This window comes from Phalacrocorax carbo, chromosome 5 (genome assembly GCF_963921805.1).
Source record: "Phalacrocorax carbo chromosome 5, bPhaCar2.1, whole genome shotgun sequence".
In the NCBI taxonomy this organism is placed as follows: domain Eukaryota; kingdom Metazoa; phylum Chordata; class Aves; order Suliformes; family Phalacrocoracidae; genus Phalacrocorax; species Phalacrocorax carbo.
In genome coordinates this window covers 68902449-68921762 of record NC_087517.1, presented here as the reverse complement: position 1 = coordinate 68921762, position 19314 = coordinate 68902449, and the positions used below count along the sequence as shown (strand labels likewise).

The following is a 19314-nucleotide window of genomic DNA, read 5'->3' as shown; positions in this document are numbered from 1 at the left end:
GATGCATAATATTTCTGTTACAGCATGATGAATATGTTGGAAATTTGCTATGTGATAAACTTCCTCTCTGCCTTGCAGACTCACACACCAATATTCCCTTTGTGCCGTGAGCATTTGATATAGGCTGTAATCACTTCTCTGTGCTTTACGTGCTTTGAGTAGTTAGTGAAATGGAACTTTCCATCCCAGTTCTGTGTATTTCTTAAATATATGGTTATAGGTCTTTGTGCCTATCAGTCATCAGTCTCTGGTCTTTTACACACCTATATGTATTTAACAGCCTTATTACAATCTACAAAATATTGTAATTATAAACGCACATATTTGGTTCTTTTAAATATAGCAAAACATTATTTTGTATGTAATGTTTCTGACTTTCTATGATCTAATGAGTCTTCTTCAGGCTAGAAGATAGGGGATCCAGTCCTGGACCCTGGCTGCCTGCGAGGATCTGGGCAGCCAAGTCAGCAGCCTGGGCACTGCTGCAAGAAGAGGTGGTCTGCGGGCCATCCTGCCTGGTCCTGCAAGGCAGGGGTGGTACAGGTCTGGTGCCCAGCGTGCCTTGCGTAGCTGTGGGGGGAGCCCTGCATGGCAAGAAAAGGCAAGGTGTAGTGGTAGCAAACATCAGGCATATTGATAGCTGTACGTTTGCCGTGGGAGAGGGCAGCCCCTGGTGACCTGTTTGTTAGGTGGAAAGTTAGGAGACAGCCCGAGATCTTGTACAAAAGCCTGGGGAGGAGCTGGTGGTTCCCTGTGACCTAAGGGAGAGAAAGGCAAAGTGTCAAAATTATGAAGTAGAGAAGAAAGCATATGAGAAAATTAAACTCCGATATGCTTCCAGTACAGCAGAAAGGGCAGAAATGGTCACTCTCCATGGTTGGCTGGAAAACCGTGTGGAGAAGAGGAGTGTATTTGTATTAAGGCCTGGGAAAAACTTTTGAGTGTAAAAAAACCTGTGAGGCAGACTAAATAAAATCTGTGGGAGAACGTGAAGCAGCCATAAACCCTAATGGCAAATGTTTTTTTAATGCTTCTTTCCTTTAAAAGTGTGAATTGAACAAAATGTAGTTCTAGTTTTATATTAATGCTGAAAAGGAGGGTTTTTCTCACTCTGTCTCCTTCGTTCCTGCAAGCAGCAAAGCAGAGAGTGGGTTCAGTAAATCTCATTAATGGGTATGTCCTGAAGGATTTGGTTCACATGATGGGCTTAATTATTTCCTTCCCTGCACAGCTGCCTGACACAGTAAGCAGAGCTGCCTAGACGTTGCTCTTCTCTTATAATGACGTGCAGGCGTCGGTAGCTCTGACAGCATCAACAGCAGCGTTAGGAAATGAGCTTTGCACAGAGACTGTTCAGGTTCGCAATACACGTGGAAGTATTTGAGCAGCAGAAAGAAGTTAAGCAAAGTGAATGGTGCATATCATCAGCCCAGCACCCAGTTTTAGAGAAAACTAAGAGTCCTTTCAAGTGTATATTCCTGGGCATCGCTGCTCTTCGTTCCTAGGGAGATGTGGGTGGCCGCCACAAAGGTTTCTGACTGTGAAATCCTGTGTCAGCTGCTTGATACCTATGGGTCATTTCGTGAGAACATTCACTAACTGCTTTCTTAATAACAGAAACTGATAGTAGTATGCCTGGAATTCAAGAGATGTGGGGTTTTTTTATTAGGAATATTTTATAACAAGATTCAATCAAGATTATTTTTTTTAAAGTGCTTTTATATTCAGTTTGCATATCTTGATTAGACTGTGATAATTTCCATGGCTGGAATCTCCAAAGTATGCCGTCATAAAATTATAAATGGTAATGAATTCACTTAATCAGGTCTGACAGGAGTACAATCAACATGAAATCTAGTCAATTAGAAATAAATCTGTTTAAAGTATTTCTGGTTCTCCAACAGCCTCATTTTAGGACTTATGTTACCTGTGACTGGATTAAAGGCCTGCATAAACAGGTAGAAATTACACTTTGTAAAGAAGTCACTGTAAGTGGTATAAACATCCAGAACTGGTGATGCTGAAATTTACCTGAACCTCTGTTGTAAACTATAGATTGGCCTGTTCATAGATAGAACTATAGATTTCGTCAACAATAATTTTAAATGCGACATCCCCTTGAAAACCACAAGAAAGAAATGCCAGCCTGCATTTGTATGGTTGAAAAAGCTTTATACCGATGAATATATTTTGCAGTGTGTGAATATGTGAGACCATATTGATTATAAAAGATATGTTTGCTTATACGCTAACTTTCAAGAAGCTTTGGGGTTGTAGAACTAAGCTGTAGTTGTAGGTTAAGCTTTTGGTTTTATCTTAACCCTTATGACTCTAAAGGCAAAATACAGGTACAAGTGCTGCATTTTGCTGTTGGCGTCAGTAAGACCAAGCTGTCCATACATCCAGCGTGGCTGCCAGTGTTGTTTCTAAACTCCATCCTCACCTTTCCCTTCTTCATAGGGTTGAGTTTTTTGGAAATGGTCATGGCCTTGTCACATGCACCGGTACGAGGACAAAATGACCGTATCTCTGTCTCTGACCTGGAGGAGGCGATGGAGCGTGCTTTTGCCAATTTTGTGGATGGCACCGAGTGTGGGGGAACAGGGCTGCCATCCCTAGGGCTGAAGGCAGGCTGTAGGAGTGGGCTGACAGGAGCTATGTGCAGTTCAACAAGTCCTGCACCTGCGGAGGCAGAGGCCCTGCAGCAGTGCAGGTGGGGACTGGCTGGCAGGGGAGCAGCTCTGAGGCGGGGGACTGGGGTGTCAAGGTGGGCAGCGAGCTGGGCATGGGCTGGCAGAGTGCCTGGCAGCAACAGCAGCTAACAGCAACCTGGGCTGTCCTGCAAGCTGCACAGCACCAGACTGAGGAAAGTGATTATACCACTTGTTGGCACTTGGTAGACAGCATCTTGAGTACTGTGTCCAGTTTTGGACCCCCCCCTCCCCAAATACAAGAAAGACATTGACAAACTGAAGCAGGTTCTGTGAAGGGCCACCGAGAATGTGGAGGCTGGAGTACTTGTCCTGCAAGGAGAGGCTGAGGGACAGGGGCTTGTTCAGCCTGGAGAAGAGGATCAGGGAGCATCAGCTGGCCCAAACAGGGAGGCTACTGAGACAACAGAGCCAGACTGTGCAGCGGTGTGTGGCAGGATGAGACACAACATTCGTAAGTTGAAAGAAGTTCAGTCTGGGTGTAAGGAAAATCTGTTTCCCCGTGAGGCCAGTCATGTGTAGTCTCTGCCCTTGGAGGTTTTCAAGACAGACCTGGGTAAAGGCACGTTCAACCCAAGCAGATCTCATCGCTGGACCTGCCTTGAGCAGGAGGTTGGACTAAAGACCTCTGGAGACTCTTCCAACCCAAATGACTTGATGATTCTGTGACTAAGGCACAACAAAGAACCCGTGTCAGTGTGTTCGTGGAGGCTGATATTTGTCTTGATTCTGCATGGAGAGGGGGATACTTCAGAAAAACAGGACTGCTGGTACTCTAAATGCTGTCTCCAAATCAAAAGTACTGTAAGCAGTTATCCCAGGGTGATTTAGTATGCTATTTATTTTTAATATTAAATCCCAAACTACACCTGGCATTTAAGTAGTGAAAGCTTGAAGAGTTTATTATGAATCTTTCTGCATTTTTAAACATTAGTGTTCCTCATATTTTTTGTTTCCCTACTTCTGCATAATAGTCATAAACATGTATCTCATTCTGTTTTCTTCTTGCCTAAGAAGTGATCTTTTATTTCTCGAGCTGTTTACTGAAGGCAACAATTTAGCGTTGGTAGTCAGTGGGGAAAGCCGGTTCTTTTAATCAGTTTTATTGTGTCTTGATTGCCTAAATTTTGGCTAGATATAATTTGGTAAAAATGAGTTTCTTATCTTTACAACGAGTTGAATCAAAATCTCAAAGGTCAAGAGAATAATTTGTTTCTCAGTTCTTCTACAGAATCACTGCCCTGCCTGGGTCGTCCTGGCAGATTCTGTAGCCTTTCTCAGCCTGCAGATATTTTTCCCCGACCTGCCGTCACCGCCACTGTTCACGTACGCAATCCTAAAGAATGTCCTTAATTGCGCCATGAGCTCAGACTTGCTTGCACAGGCTGGAGTATGAATTAAAGCCCAAGATATGCTTACCTTGGGTAGGAAAACCAGCAGGTAAGATGCAGATAAAATCAGCAGAGTTCCTTTTTCAAAATTTCCTCAGAAAAAATCAGGTAAGTTTTTCTGCAGTTAGGATAAGAGAAGCCTGGAGACCATCTGTCACCGAGAAGCAGGCATGTTTGCTGCAGACATACACAGATGGGCGCAAAGATAGCGAGGACACGGCACACAGCCTCGCTTGCACTGGAGTTTGGCTAAACCAAGGGCTGGTCACCTGCCCTAGTTCTACAGCGTGTGCATCCTTTCTGGGTCACCATTTGTTTGTTGCTTCCCTCTTGATTAAGAAAATAAATTAAGTATATAAAGGCCAGGTAGTTTCTTCTGCCTTTCTTCCCTCCTCTCTGCGCAAGTTGGTTTGATGGTCCTAACTGAGGCCAGGGCTTGGTCTGCTCAGCTATTCAGAAATTAAGGCAGCAACTGAACCGGACGTTTATTTGCCTACTATATTGCCCCGTGTATTGCCAATATACTTATCGATGCTGGTGAAAAATAATGGTCACAGCTTGACTTATGTTTGTACGACTGCTCCTAATGTGAGATTTCTGGACCCTCGTATTAGTAATTCAAATTAAGCTGATTAGTGAAACTGGTCTCTGCATTTGGCAGCTTGCAAACTGCTCTCGTTAAGCAGATCTGTACAGAGGAAAATTTTTATTTTGTGGAAGATTTCTGTATTTCAAAACTTGGTTTCTTTGGGCTTTGGAACAGAACTCCTGTATTTTGGTGTCGTCCCTAGAGCACTGCACTGGAGTGGCGTAACCTGGAAATCTCCAGCTACAGGGCACTCTTGTGGGGGGCTGCCCCAGGTTTGCTGGCCTGGAGAGTCAGAGATCTGTGCCCCCACATCCCACCTAGCAGGCTGCTGAAGACACTGGGTACCCCGTGTCCTCTACAGCCTTCAAGGCGTGTTTCCTGCTGAGTTGAAATGAAAATGAATTTGTTGAAACTAAACAAGAAAAAAACCCAACACACACAGCAAGAAAAGGTAATTGAATCTTTTTCAACCAGCTGTCGGACAAAGATAACTCATTGTTTTATAAGAAAAGTAGAGCATCTATTTGAAGCTTTGCTTTTTTAACTGGTGTACTATTTCTTTGATTAAAATAATGCAAACAATGATACTGGTTTTGGTAACACAGCAAATAAATTAAAATCTATCTAGTAGCCCCCATCGAGATTGCTTCTGAAGAAAATTCAAGTTAAACTTTACAGCAAACCCTAAACACCGACCCATATGTAAGGGCAAGAGGGAGCCTGCTTTATCTACTCTTGGGACCTGATCTAATCTACACAACAAGACAGCAACAGTGCTTCTCTGTTAACATTTAATTATGTTTGTATTTGAATTATTGCAAAAATGTTTTCTTTATGGATAAAGAGGAAAAAGGTTGATAAGCATAAAGTGCATATTAACAAGCAGCTAAGCTGCTTTGTCTGCCACGGAGATGAACCTGAGGTAAATATGTTCAACAAGCTTTGAAATGTTCTCAAATTCCTGTTGTAAACCTTTTAAAATTCTCTTATGTCCTTTCCCTTCCAACATATTATTATAATCTTTTTGATATTTACGTAGTCAAGTGCAAGCAGAAGCTGGAAACAGAAAGGCTAGAAGATAAAATTGCTTGCCCTAAATGCTTCTGTTTTGTAAGGAAAATATCTGGGGAAACCAAAATGACCATTATACCCATCTTTTATAAATAGATAATGACTTTTTAAGATGGAAGTGGTGTTATACTTCCACTTAGAGAGCAATGCATAGCTAGTTGCTCACACTGTATCATTCCTGTTTTAGATAACTGGAGGGGAATTTTTTTTTCTTTTTGGTTTGCTGAGGTTAGCAATTTTGAAATCCCCAGTTACTATATGCAAGTATGCTTCATGGCAGCAAATATTTATAAGTTGTACTTTGGACTGGGGACAGAGTCAGTGTAACAGCTGAATCTGTAGCATATTTTCCTGGTTTGATAGCTGAAAAGCTGTAATATTATGAAGAAATGCCTTACTGGATCCAGAACCGGATAAACTTTTCAATGTTTCATGTTTGCTTTTCATAGCTTACCCTGGCTGCTGTTTTGCTCACGGATACAACATGGAGGGGTCAAGTCTTGTTGGAGTTGCTCCTGAAGTCATTCTGTTGACTGCAGTGCGATTACATACATGACTGATTCCCCGTGCAAGATTGGAAGTTGCTTAAAAAGGAGCTCAAAAGGTTACTCTGTATATTTTTGCTCCTAGCAAGATCAGCAAGTTAAAGATTGTATGACAGATCCAACCCTGCTTGCTTAGAAAGGGGTATTTATTTGAATTTATGAGTCCAAGAAGACACATCTTGGATGTGGGACGCTGGTGAACTTTGATATCTGGGGTAATATGCTTGGTGTGTTTTCTTAATAAGTTTTGTTGGTTGTCATCATATTTGAATTTCTTATTTAGTTGCTACTTACTTAGCTTTTGCTTAACATCTGTTTAAAGTGCTTTAGAATTCTGGATTAATACTTCCTGAGCAGATGAATTTTCAAACTGAAAGTTGTGTTTACGTGCAATTGCTGTGGGGTACAGTCTCTTACTGAATGCTTCGAAGTGCACTAGGAGTTTGTCCTAGGTGCACTATAGTATCCATTCCAAGCAATATTTAAAGAATGATTTATGAGTACTGTTGTTTGTTAGTCTATCTATTGGGAAATGGAAGTTCTAATACACGCACAAAACTGGAGGCCATATTAAAAACAACTACAGAAATGAACAGAGCCTAGAAGCTACCTGCCTTGGGGCTCGCAGGGCAGGTGTAATTCCTTGTCTGGAAGAACAGCCTTTAAATAAAGGTCAGACAGAACTGCACTGGAAACCTTGCAGGTGCTTAAAAGAAGGCACTTACAATATTGTATTGCCAGTGGGAGTTGGCCTTTACTGTAGACTTCGCTGCGGTTAACATTTATAAGTACTTGCTGTGTTTCCCCTAGTAATACGTTTGAAATTTTTTTTGGTAAGGATTTTTAACCATTTTAACCAACCTGACTGTGCCTCTTTGTGCTAAACCTTTGGTTGTTCTTTATCCTAGCAGGTCCAACTCCTACTTCAAACGTTTTCCTGTTTTCTCATGTTGAACTTATGCTTCGAATGTTTTTAAGCTTTTTCTGCACCTGCTTCTCTGCACCTCTTCCAGTCTTGCTCATTCAGGACAACAAGTTACTTGTCTCCTGTATTCTTTGTATCTATCCTTCCCCCAAATCTCTCTTTGCACCTGCCTGATTGAACTTCAGCCTTTCCGTGAAGGTACTGTGACTGGCTGAATAACTTACAAGTTTGTAAGTAGAACAGACAGAGGACAAAGGAGAATTTTAGCATCCAAAGCTACTTGGAAACTGAAGAAACTTTTAGAAAACTACCCTGTATTTGCAGAAATAGGTTGCACGTGTTGATTTTGTATGTGCACGGTAGAGCTAATGGTGAACTACATCTGTTTAAAAAAAAAATAAAAAATTACATTCCTACAGTTGGATCTTAAGACCCACATATGATGTTGGTATTTCATCATATGATGTTGGTATTTAACACTCTAAATACCATAAGTTAATGGGGCTTAGCCTCTTCCTGGCAAGTCGGTGCTGTGCAAATATACATGAAGGCATAACAAGCTGCCTCAGAAATAAGGAGCAGGTTCAACAATTATGTCACTTAATTTTCCTTTTTTTTTTTTCCTAAAAAAAAAAAAATGGGGGGGGGGTGGGGGCAGGGAATATCTCTCTTGAGCCCTTTTGCAAAACAGTTTGTCCCCCGTGCAGATCACCTAGCAAAGAAATCAAGGACTAAATAATAAATCTGCCCTTAAACAGGGCAGGAAGAAGAATCTTCTGGTGGTACCAGGGAGAACAAATGGATATGACCATTGATTTTTCAATACTGATTTCAAATCAATATTTAAGTTTTGAATTAAGAGATGCCACGCTGAGGAACAGCAGCTCCAGAGAACAGTAAAGGAGGAATTTTGCTTGACAATCTGGTACGTTAATACTTGTGCCTCAGCACACATCCTGTAAAGTATTTATTTGGGTGTTTCAGTTATTTAACAGAGAGATCAAAAATGCATTAACAGACAGTGAACCAAAGTGAATTTAAGTGAAGGACTGGTGTATAGGGAATAAAACCATCATTATGGGGCTTGTGAACAGCAAAATATAATGTATGATTGAATTTGTTTAGGCAATTACCATGAGGGTTGCTTTTTTTTTTTTCTAATAATGTGCAAGTGATTTGGTTTTCTAGCAGTTTCTTCCACAGAGAGGAAGTGCTTTAGGGAAGACTCAAGAATCAGTTGCCCCGTTTTACAAAGGCATGTCCAGGGAACTTCAGGATAACAGATGAACTTTCATAGAGCTTTCATGCATGTCCTCGTTCTTTATTTTTCAGTTTCCAAAACTACATCTATACTTCTAAATAAAATCAGACCAGGAGGTGTTCCCTGGCCCTGAGGCCATGTGGCATGAAGTGGACCTTGCTGACCCTTGGATATCTTCTCAGCTCCTGAGGCCCCAGAAAGTGGTTTTTTTTTGTGATTTTGCCTTTCTAAGTCAGTGTCTGCGTAGCACGTGGGCTGCATTGCTGTGGAGCAGGGGGACATTTCAGTAGCATGAAAGCCTGCAGAGATCGGAGAGCGCCGAGCCCGGTAGCACCTCATCTGTGTGTCCTGTAAGCAAGGGGCACTGCTGGGCACTGGCCAAGGGAGCACACCTCGGGGCGTGCCAAGGGAACAGTGCTTCGTTTTGCTGCCCGGCCGCTCTTTTTCCTTGCAGGGTAAAAATAGCATTGGAGACTGTGCTGGCCCTTTTGCAGAAGGCTCCCAGCGCTGGAGCCTGACCAGCACAGCTTCACGTGGTGTCACATCAACACCAGAGCTGCCTCCTCGTCTGGTGGGCCTGGGAGAACAGGAGGAGTTCCAAGTGCCTCATTTCCCCTGAGATTTTGCTGTGGGCTGGGTTAGCAGTCCTTGTGCACCTCCTGTTTTTCTTCTTGTAGATGTATGCTTTTAGGTTTTGCGTTTGCCTGGATGAATTTTGTATCGGTGGGTTTCAGTAAGCTGTCCTGTTCAGAGTTACGGTATTTCGATACTAATAATCAAGAGATTTTCATTGGAGTTAATCAGATGGCTGTATCTATGTAGATGTCTTTCCTGTCATTTAGGCAGTGGTGTCTCAGACTCACTTTATGCTGGCAAGCATTAATACTGCCTTTGGAAAAAGCGGTTCTGCCCTTTTCATGCCCTGGCTGTTTGCTTCTGGCCCTCTGCCATCTTCCTCCTGCTGCTTATGCAAACATGTGCATAGCGATCCAGTTCGGAGATGTGATGAATGCTGAAACTAACTTCCCAAAACAAAACAAAAAAACCTGGCGTGTTTAACCTGGATTGATGCTTTGTTCTGCTACACTCTTTGTGTTAGTGCAGAGATTAAAGCAGTGTGGGGGCACAGGTGGAGTGGTTCAGGGTGCGAGGGAGGTTGGGATCGTGCCTTCAGGAGGCAATGCCAGTTATTGCCACCTTTAAAGTAGACTGCGAAGTGGAGATTGGAGCCATCAAATTGCAAATTTCTCATTGGAGTTTGTCGTCTTCAATTCAGCTTTTCTTCTACGTGATCTTTTCTGCAGAACTGCGGGGAGGTGTGAAATGCATGGTGCGTTGCAATCGTACCCCCCAGCATCAGTTCTGTCTGAAATGGGGTTTTGTTTTAATATTAATATAATTAGATAAGGCAATGCCTGATCTTCTCCGGCATTTTAATTTAGCAACTTTGCGAGCTGGTTCTTGAGCTGATGTGTATAATCCCGAATAAAGCCACAGAATCCAAGCATTAGGCAGGTTTTATACAGATGGAAATCCCTTTCCTGAATAGTTTTTCTTCAGAGTTAATTATTAAAAACCTCTTTCTAGCAGTTGCTGTTACTCTATCAGCAAACTTTTCTCACAGTCTGGTTAATGGCATTACTCAACCCATAACAATGCCGACTCTGTATCAGAAATTCCCACAGGTACATTTTAAACTCCGACAATAGCAGTCTAGAGGACTTCTCCCTGCAGGCAACAGGACTGTTATTGTGCAAATGAATGTTTATATAAAAATAGATTGTTCTTATCAGGACTAGGAGCCAGCGACCCTTGAATTTTGAAACCTTGCTCTGAGATCTAGCCTTGTTGGCCTTGACATTTGATGCTGTATTTTAGAGAGAGGAGAGCTAACAGCTACTGCGATTAGTCCGAGATGGCCACTCGTGTGAGACCTAGCCTATGTTCACATAGTAGCAAAACCAGAACCAAAATCTCACAGGTTGGGGAAGGAAGAGTTACATCCTTCAATGGGATTTCTCTACCAAAAGTTACTCATGGTGTTAGGGGTGTGTCTCCTTCTGTCTCACCGTATGTTTGTCTTTCCCACTGCAGAAACCCAAGGGCAGCCTTTGCCACAGCTGTGATGTTCTGCGGGACCGCTGTGCATGTAGTTATTTGCTTTTGGTGGTTGTCAGATATATACTGGCTGTTGGGTTTGCTCCAGACACACTGGACAGACACGCCTGCACTTGCCCTATTTGCTGGCATAGGATACAATAGGGAGGGGACTTTATATCGGACAAATCTCTTAAAATAGGGTTTTGTGTGTGTATGTATCACTGTGTTCCATATTTACCAGTATGAAACCAGACAGGAGGGTTTGTTACTTTGCAGGATCAACAAAATTGCACATAGCCATAATTAAGTTGAAGATTTTTAAAAAATAATTTTTCTAGTGGGCTTGTGCATTCTGTATCTGATGATACATCTATTTTTAATGAGGACACCCTGTCCAATGTGTGTCCGTATCGATATTTTAATCCCTTTAGTAAATATCAAATTTCTAATATTTAAGATAATTATAATAAATTTAAGCATATATCTTTAATAATTTTGTATGATTCTTAACAACCATAAGGCTGCAAAAAATTGATAAGTCTGCCACTGCTCTTACTTTTTTCCCTTGCCATGCCAGTTTGTGCTCACTGGAGCGCACCATTCAGATAGAGAGCGAGCTCTGGGACTTGAATTTCTTGCCTTTTGATAGCCTGTGCACTGTGTTCATTCCAGTCTTTTGTAGTTCTTTATAGACTACCTATATAGTCCAATATTCTCTGTAGAATATCTGTATAGTTCCAGTCTTTTACAGCTCTTAGTCTTCTTTTTTTTTTTTTTTTTTCCCCAAAAGGGAAAGGCAGTTAAAGGGTCACACGACTTGCCAATGGCCTTTTTTTTAAAAAAAAAAAATATTATTTATTCTCGTGCTTGCTTTGTTCAGCCAGCAGTTAGGGGATATGCGGGGACCAGGGAAGGAGAGCGCCTGGGGCTGGGACACGTGGGGAGCTCAAGGTATGGGAGTTGAAAATGCAGGCAGAGGACATGGCATGGTGGTAGTTCGGATTGTGAGTTTACTTCCAAGGTCTTTGGAAATCTGTTTTCATCCATTTACAGAGAAACTTTTCCTCATTCAGCACTTCTCTATACCAAAAGCAGCCACTGATGTATCATATTGCTATAAAATACAGTCAGCTTAAGTAAAGGAAGCAAAGATCTGTTGTGTTTTTAAGAAAATGAAAGAAGACATCCCAGATAGTCATATCAGTAAGACATAATCTGTATTTTAGCTATATAACATCCTTTTGATGAATGAATTACAAACTGGGGATTAGGAGCCTGTGATGCTATATTTTCTGCTGTACAAGCCTAGGTAAGCCAGGCAACCTGCTTTACTTTTCCTGAGGTAATGGTTTTCGTTGTGGAAAAGTCTTTGGACTATCACTGGGACAAAACTGAAACAGTTCCTAAAAGACAAGAGCTTCCCGGTGGGAGTTACGATAGCGAGCATCTCTGGTTACCAAATGGTGGTATCTTCCATTTCCATGCAACTTAACAGCCATGCAAGCAAATTGTCCTAAGTTGTCCATAGATTTAGGGAGACCAGCTTGACCCCTGCTCCCCGGCAGGGTCTGCCCTACACTGGGACCTTCTGTTTCACCGGTGGTTAGATTGCCTTGTTTAAAAACAGGCATTTAAATGATCTGCTTCTCCACAGCGCTGGTGGGGCATAGGTTCTGTTCTTTTTGTCACTGTAGATACAGTCTTTCATTATCCTTTCCATGGTTACTTGTGCATTTTTTTTTAAAAAATTTGTATTCTAGAAAATTAGGTGACTTGTGCCTTGTTGATACGTCTCCAAGGAGTTCTTTGTCCCACTGTTTATTAAACTTAAGTGCTTGATACCTGGGGTTGGTTTTTCAGCTAGTGATTTCTCTTTGCTATTCCATAATGTGATATTTCTGCGTAGTTTTTGCATGAAAATCTATTTGCCAAAACCTTGGGAAGTTTTTTTTTCCATAATTCAGCTCTTTATTTGTATGCTGTGTAATTGCAGTTTACTGCTCCCTGTCAGAGGAGTTGAATCTGTGGCCCTGGAATATATTGTGCTCTGAAATGGCTTCAGGGGGAGACAAACTATGTGATTGTCTTGATGTCTTCTTCTTCGCACTCACTGGCCTATACGTCTTATGCTCTTAAATACTGAGTCTCGACCTACTATATTTTGGCTTCATGTGATTTAGCATAAATAAGGAAGCCATTGAAATGTTTATGCTTTTTATTGACTTAAGGTGCTTTGGAGAGCAGCATTAATCTACAGTTCAGTGAAGCAGTAAGAAAATGAAATACTCCCTCCAGAGTTTTCTTTTGTAAATGGAGCCTTGCATTAAGCTGCTGTGAACTGGCATGCTTTCAGATTTTCGAATGCGCTGTTTTTGTCTTCATTAGTAATTATAGCTGAGGGTAATAACACTGGAATTGTCCTTCATCAGAAATAACAATAAGACTTGATGATGTGGGCATGTGATGTGCTTTGGAAATGCTTGCCCTTGACCTCAAGCTTTAGGCTTGCCTCGCCACTGCCTGTCCTCTGGTGTAGACGCTGCCTCCAACATATGGTCACCTTACAATGCTAAGTTAGAGTGGGAGCCTTTTATGCCTGCTTTGTAATCATTGCTGTATAAATGACCGGACAACAAAGAGGAATGAGTACTCTGGTGACGATATTTAGTTGGCTCAAACTAAATAGTGAAACAGAGTGGTAAAAAAGTGTTCCTTTCATCCCTGCTGTTGTTTGACTGTATTTACTTTGGGGGATCTGACTGCGAGACCATTATAGAAAACATACATTTGGATATCTCAGCACAGTCCCCTGCTATATGAGTGACCTTGGGAAAGTCAGTTCACCCTTCTGTGCTTTACTTTTCCTTTAATGTCTTTTTTTAATGTGGGCTGAAAGTGGAATTGGTTGGTTGTTTTTTTTTTTTCCTTTAACTGGGGATATTTTTATTAAAAAGCAGAGAAGTTGTCTTGGGAAGTTTCATATGGAAAATATGAAGAATAATGTTTATGTTTTCTGGCCTCTGAAACTGAAAAAGTATGTAGTGACAAAGCACTGCGAAGTTTATGGTGGTATTTTAATTTTTTTTCCAAATTTTTTCCCCTTTTTTTCCATAGAATTACGATTTTCATTTCCTGGAGAAACTTTTAGCTGGTGGGACAAAAAAGTCTTTTGCTGCTGTAGTTGGAAGAGCCCTGAAGGAAAATATACTGTGAGACCTCAGAATACAAACATCCTTACTTTGGAATGGGCATTACTTTTATTTGACCTGAATCTATACCACAGATTAAAAATGTTTCCAAAATCTGTATTGTATGTATTCATTGTATGTATAATAGACAGACTTTGGTAGTGTTGTATGAGCCACAAACCATAGCCGCATCTGCATCTGGCTCCCTGTAGTATTTCAGTTTTCGGTTGATTCTGCTATTTGAAAAGACTGTCTCTTACTGAAGCCTTACCTGTACAGTTTCTCCATGTACAGGATGATGTTAGTTTAGCACCTCTATCAATTTCCTGAAATGTCTTTTTACCCTGCCAGAACTAGGCTCCAAAGCCAGATCTAGTTCTAAGTACAGTTTATAACAGTGCTATTTAGCAGAGAACCTGGTAATTATGCTGGGTTTTTCTGGATGCCTTGGGAGGCTGGGTGTGTCTACGAAGAAAGGTCATCTTCCCTTTTATTACTCTCTTTCGTCCTCCTGTCCTCTTCCTCTTGTGTACTAAATTGGTAGCCAGATTTATTTCCATTACACTCTGCTTACCCACATAAATTACAGGAGGAAATAAAAGGAGGATGAAACATATAACTTCATTGTTAAATGCATGTTACTTCCAAGAAAACAAAACTTGTAACTGATTCATTTTTAAGACTTTAACTATGACTTATCATTTTCTCTTTCTCCTTTGTAATGGCAGGATAAAAAACTTGAACATGCCTCGTAGCCCAACATCAAGCGAAGATGAAATGGCACAAAGCTTTTCTGACTATTCTGTTGAATCTGAATCAGACAGCTCCAAAGAAGAAACTATTTATGACACAATTAGAGCAACTGCAGAAAAGCCAAGCAGCAGAATGGAAGACAGTCAGAGCAACACATTAGTGATTCGAATTATAATACCTGATTTGCAGCAAACGGTAAGGCATATTGCATTTCAATTAAAAAAAAAAGTTTAAGTGATTAGCTTTGCTGGCTTCAATCTGCAGTAGATCTGTTCTATTTTCTTACAATTTTTTGATGTATTACAAGCAAAATCTGTGTCATGGGTTTTTTTACTGTCTAGATTTTTTACCTCAGTGGTGTGTCTGATTGATTGCCTAAACTAAAGGCACCGTCCCATCCAAGAGAGTGTAGTTAGTACCTTAACTTGATGAAAGCTGTTCTATTGGCACAGGCTGCCCAGAGAGGTGGGGGAGTCACCATCCCTGGGGGGGTTCAAACAACGTGTAGCCGTGGCACTTGGCGACATGGTTTGGGAGGCCTGGGGGTGTTGGGTTGGTGGTTGGACTTGATGATCCCAGAGGTCTTTTCCAACCTTAATAATTCTATGATTCTATGATAAAGCAAAACACCCGCCTGATCTGCATTCAGAGGCATTTGAGTAGAATAAAGAGGATTAGGCATCTAAAATCTTATCGGAAGATGAGGGCTGAACCCCAAAATCATATGTCTCTACAAGAGCTTCATACATATATAAACCCATTGTCTTCTCCAGTTTTGCGATTGACACTAGACTGGGGTCTAGCAGGAGGTCACCAAATTCTCTCTCTACTATAGTAGTTGCCTTTCTCTGTCATCGTCCCATAAAGAGACATCCTTGTTAGGTAGCTGGTGGCTTTAGAGCATAAAGATGGGGAAACAGAAGCACAAATAAATCTTTTCTTCCTCCTTTGCTGCTATGTCTTTTCTACACAGTGTAGTTTCTCACACTTCCACCACGAGAAATCAACGCACTCACTTTGGAATAAAGCGTGGCATCGTACTGTTCCACAGTTTTTACAATGACATAAAATCACTGTTTTATTCTCTCCCCCCTCCTCACCACTTATACTGGAAACATATGAGGCAGGATAGAACGAACCTTTTCTGATTCTCCTAGAGGAGTCTTTTGCAAGCTCATGTGTGGACCTATGGCTTTATCTCAAAACCCTAAGTCTGTTGGATGAAAATAAAGACTTTTCAACCAAAGTCTTAATCTCTCACATCTTACAGAAAGAATTGAACAGACTTTTCATTTTTTTTAAAAAAGTCTGATTAATTGAGTAAATAAGAATAAAAGTGGTTTTTTTAATAAAAAAATAATCGTGGCTATTCCTTACATATTAGGAGTCCAAATTCCTCACTCTTTCTCACAAAGAACTACTAAGTTGTGGTTTTTTTTATGGTCGAATGTGTAAAATTCAATGTCTGGAATGTTAAGAACATAGAGTTGGAAAATTCTGCTGTTGTAACTTTGTAAGTCAAAGAATCATTGTCCTCCAGAAGTGCTACGAGAGGAATAACAATCTCATCCCGGGGAAGGTCTTGGGAGTTACTTACTGATTCTGTCTAAAACCACAACCTGCCCGAGTTTGTGATTAATTATCTAAATTACCCTGGGCCTCCTTGAATGCCGTTGTCAGGTTCTTCAATTGATGGTCGGCTTCAGACTTTTTTCATTTCGAAGATGATTATAAAAACACATTCTTTTTATGGATGTGTGCTACATACATCACTCTGTGCTGACATTTTAGATCTACATCATACTGTGCTGCCATTGAAGATCTATCTCAGATGAAATTATTCCTTTCTTTTTAATTAAGTTCATTTTTAGAACGATAGAGATGGACTGTCTACAGCTGACAGGGAAGAGCTGTTTTGACAGTTTGGCCTCAGGTGTGGTTGTAGAGGTCTTTTTTTAAAAGCCCAATCTATACAGTGCTGCAGAAACTCAGAGAAATCTGTGTTGGAGTTGGGAGTGTTCTCTCTTAAATTCTTGTACTTAAAAAAATTCTTTTAGATGGGGATTGCTGCTGAAATTGCAGTACCGCTGCATTAGTTTATGCGGTGTGAGATTAACCTCTACGAAGGGGAAGCGGTGTGGGACCCGAGCTGGACCAGAAGGCTTCAGAGGGCAGAGCAGGACTGAGGCTGCTGTGAGCTACACATGGGATATGTATTAAATCTTGCCTGAAGCAGTCATCACTTTGGCTCTTTCATTGATTGAAATACTGAAATCCACTGCTGTACATCTTAAATTTAAAAGGATTTTGCCTGTAGTGAAGTCCTCTGTCAAGACAAGCTCTGACTGGACATGGTTAGGATTTTATTAATGATCCTACCAGCTTGCTGTATCTGTGACTGTGTTCAGTGCTCAACGACTAGATCCAGTAAAATGGACAGATTACCTTTACTTGCTAAGTTTACTCTGCTGCTAGAAACAGAGATGTTCGCCTCCTGAAGCCCTCTTGTTTCATTACTCTATTTTTTTGACCAATAATAAGCCATTTATTGACACTATTGAAACAACTATTTTTTAAAAATTCATTTTGTGCAGGAAGAGAAATGAAAAGTATTTTTGGCTTTGTGTTTCATGTGTTCATTTTTATTGCTTTACTTTTTGCCTTTTTTTTCCCCCCCTTTTCAATAAAGTCTTAATGAAAAGTAACTCAATTGTTTTAAGCAGTTCTGTAGCAGATGATCTATTTCTGATTTAATGTATCAGCCCAGAACCTCTTGTAGAAAAAAGTGAAATCTGGATTCAGGTTTGCAAACAGGAAGACTGGTAGCTTAAATGTGGCGTAGCGAAGTTTGGAGAAGAACGTAGTTCACGAGCTGTGTTATAGCTACAAGCTAAATCCAACATACCCCATTTGTTGTATAATTATAATTAATTTAACATAAGAGGTGTTTAAAATTAGTCTGTTTAATCAAAGGAGCATGAAATGACAAAATTTAGTTTTATGCTTTTATTCTTTATTTTTTAGAAAATCTGATCAAGAATATATTTGTTTAAAAGAAGGCAAGTTTAGGGTTTTATATAAAATTGAACCCACTGAGCAGCCTTCCCCAGCTAAGCTCACTAGGAATAAAAGTTTGCTCATCTGCAGTGACTATGGTGTAGATCGCCTTTATTTCATCGCACGTATGAGCTAAGCACCAAGCATCGTAAGTCAGATGTGCTGCTATAGGGAAGCTTTATAAGTTAGCCCCCATTGTAGGAAATCTATCTTGTTGCCCTTTTATTCTCATTTGAAACTTTAAAGATAATGTAAACCTTGACAGGTTCATACAAAGTTCTTATGAAGACTTACTTTTCAGTTCTTATATCAATTCTCATATCAGCTCTCCTTTTAGTTCAAATGATAATCCAATGTATTGAAACAATACTTTGTAGAAAGAGTAATTTTTTATTGTTTTTATGCATCATCTCTATCCAAGTGTCCTCCTTAGCACCGGAAGGTGGAGAATATTTAAATGAGAGTCTGAAAGATTTCCTGAGCTCAGTAAAATTACTGAGGCAATGGAGAGCAGAGAAAGCCCTCCGTATTGACAAATGTATGTACCTAGGAGAGTGGGTAAGAAAGGTATAGTTTCTGGCATTCAATTTCCTCATTTAATAAGCCAGGAGGCTCAGCTTTAATAGATCCTTTATGGAGGCAGGACACAGGTGTAATCTCTTTTGACCAGAAGCTTATTTGCAGTGCATCCAACCCAGAGGGCTCTGGCTTGACGATGACCCCTATACTTGTTATTTAGAAGGAAAAGGTAGTAACTGACTAGTCGCTCCTCTCTTTGCAGTAGTGGTGCAGGGTTTCTCGGCAGCTTAGGCAACATTCAGTTGTGTTTGCCCTTAACGTGAGGATGCTTCATCCCCAGGGCGGCGAAGTTCAGTGTCGTGCTGTCCGTGGCACTGACTGGTGACAGATCTGTGTCTTTCCTCCTTGGAAGGCAAAGCTGGCAGTCCGCAGCCCCCAGCAGTCTGCGCCCAAGGCGACTGCCTACCTTGTGCCTAAAGGCAACCGCATCTGTGCATGGCACTGAATGTCTTTTGGACATGGGAAACTGGGTGAACTAATGCGTCTGCGCTTTCCTCTGCGATGCCTGGTATATCTGACCTCCCCATGGACCTTTTTGGTCTGAATCCAGAGTAAGTCGTCTTGTATCCATTTCCTTTTCCAGCCAATGTAGGAACACAGCACAAATGATTCTGCCTATAACTGAACGGAGTCTGGTTCTTCTCCAGTAGCTGTTGCCAAGAAAATCTCCTTTGTGTGATATTCTGACAGTGATGTCCAATGTTTTGTGCTTAGAACTGCTGTTTTTCCCAGGCTTCAAGAACAGATCTGTCAGCCAGTTGTTTTAAGGAGTGTTTTCATCATTTTATCATCAACACATGGTGGTTGTTCCACTCTTTTGTTTTATCCTATACTTACGCACTCCTTCTGCATTATGTTTAAAATGAAAATGCTCAGATACATATGTGTTATTGAATTCTGATGCTGAGATGGGATTGGGTCTGCTGAAGACTTCTTTGAAATGTTCTCTGCCCATCTGTTTTGCTGCTCCGCTTCAGTAATGAGCATCTACTGACTCCTCCCTCCCCTGTTTTTTTTATACTGGACTTCCCATGCAAAATGTTCTTTGGCAAGTGGCAGTTTGGTAAAGCAACAGCTGAAGTTGTAGCTGTTTTTTGGTTTTTCCGCTTCTGCAACGCATTTTATACTTTTGTATCCTTTCTTT

General features: G+C 41.0%; 1 protein-coding gene across 2 annotated transcripts in view; it reads left to right on the top strand.

Moving 5' to 3' along the window:
* SHANK2 (SH3 and multiple ankyrin repeat domains 2) overlaps positions 1 to 19314 on the top strand; it is a 364507-nt gene that overhangs the window by 26138 nt on the left and 319055 nt on the right. For both annotated transcript variants that reach the window (XM_064452904.1, XM_064452902.1), the window contains one exon: positions 14510 to 14729. In XM_064452904.1, coding sequence (XP_064308974.1) covers positions 14526 to 14729 — 204 coding nt within the window. In that variant the 5' untranslated portion in view covers positions 14510 to 14525. The remainder of the gene's footprint in view (positions 1 to 14509; positions 14730 to 19314) is intronic.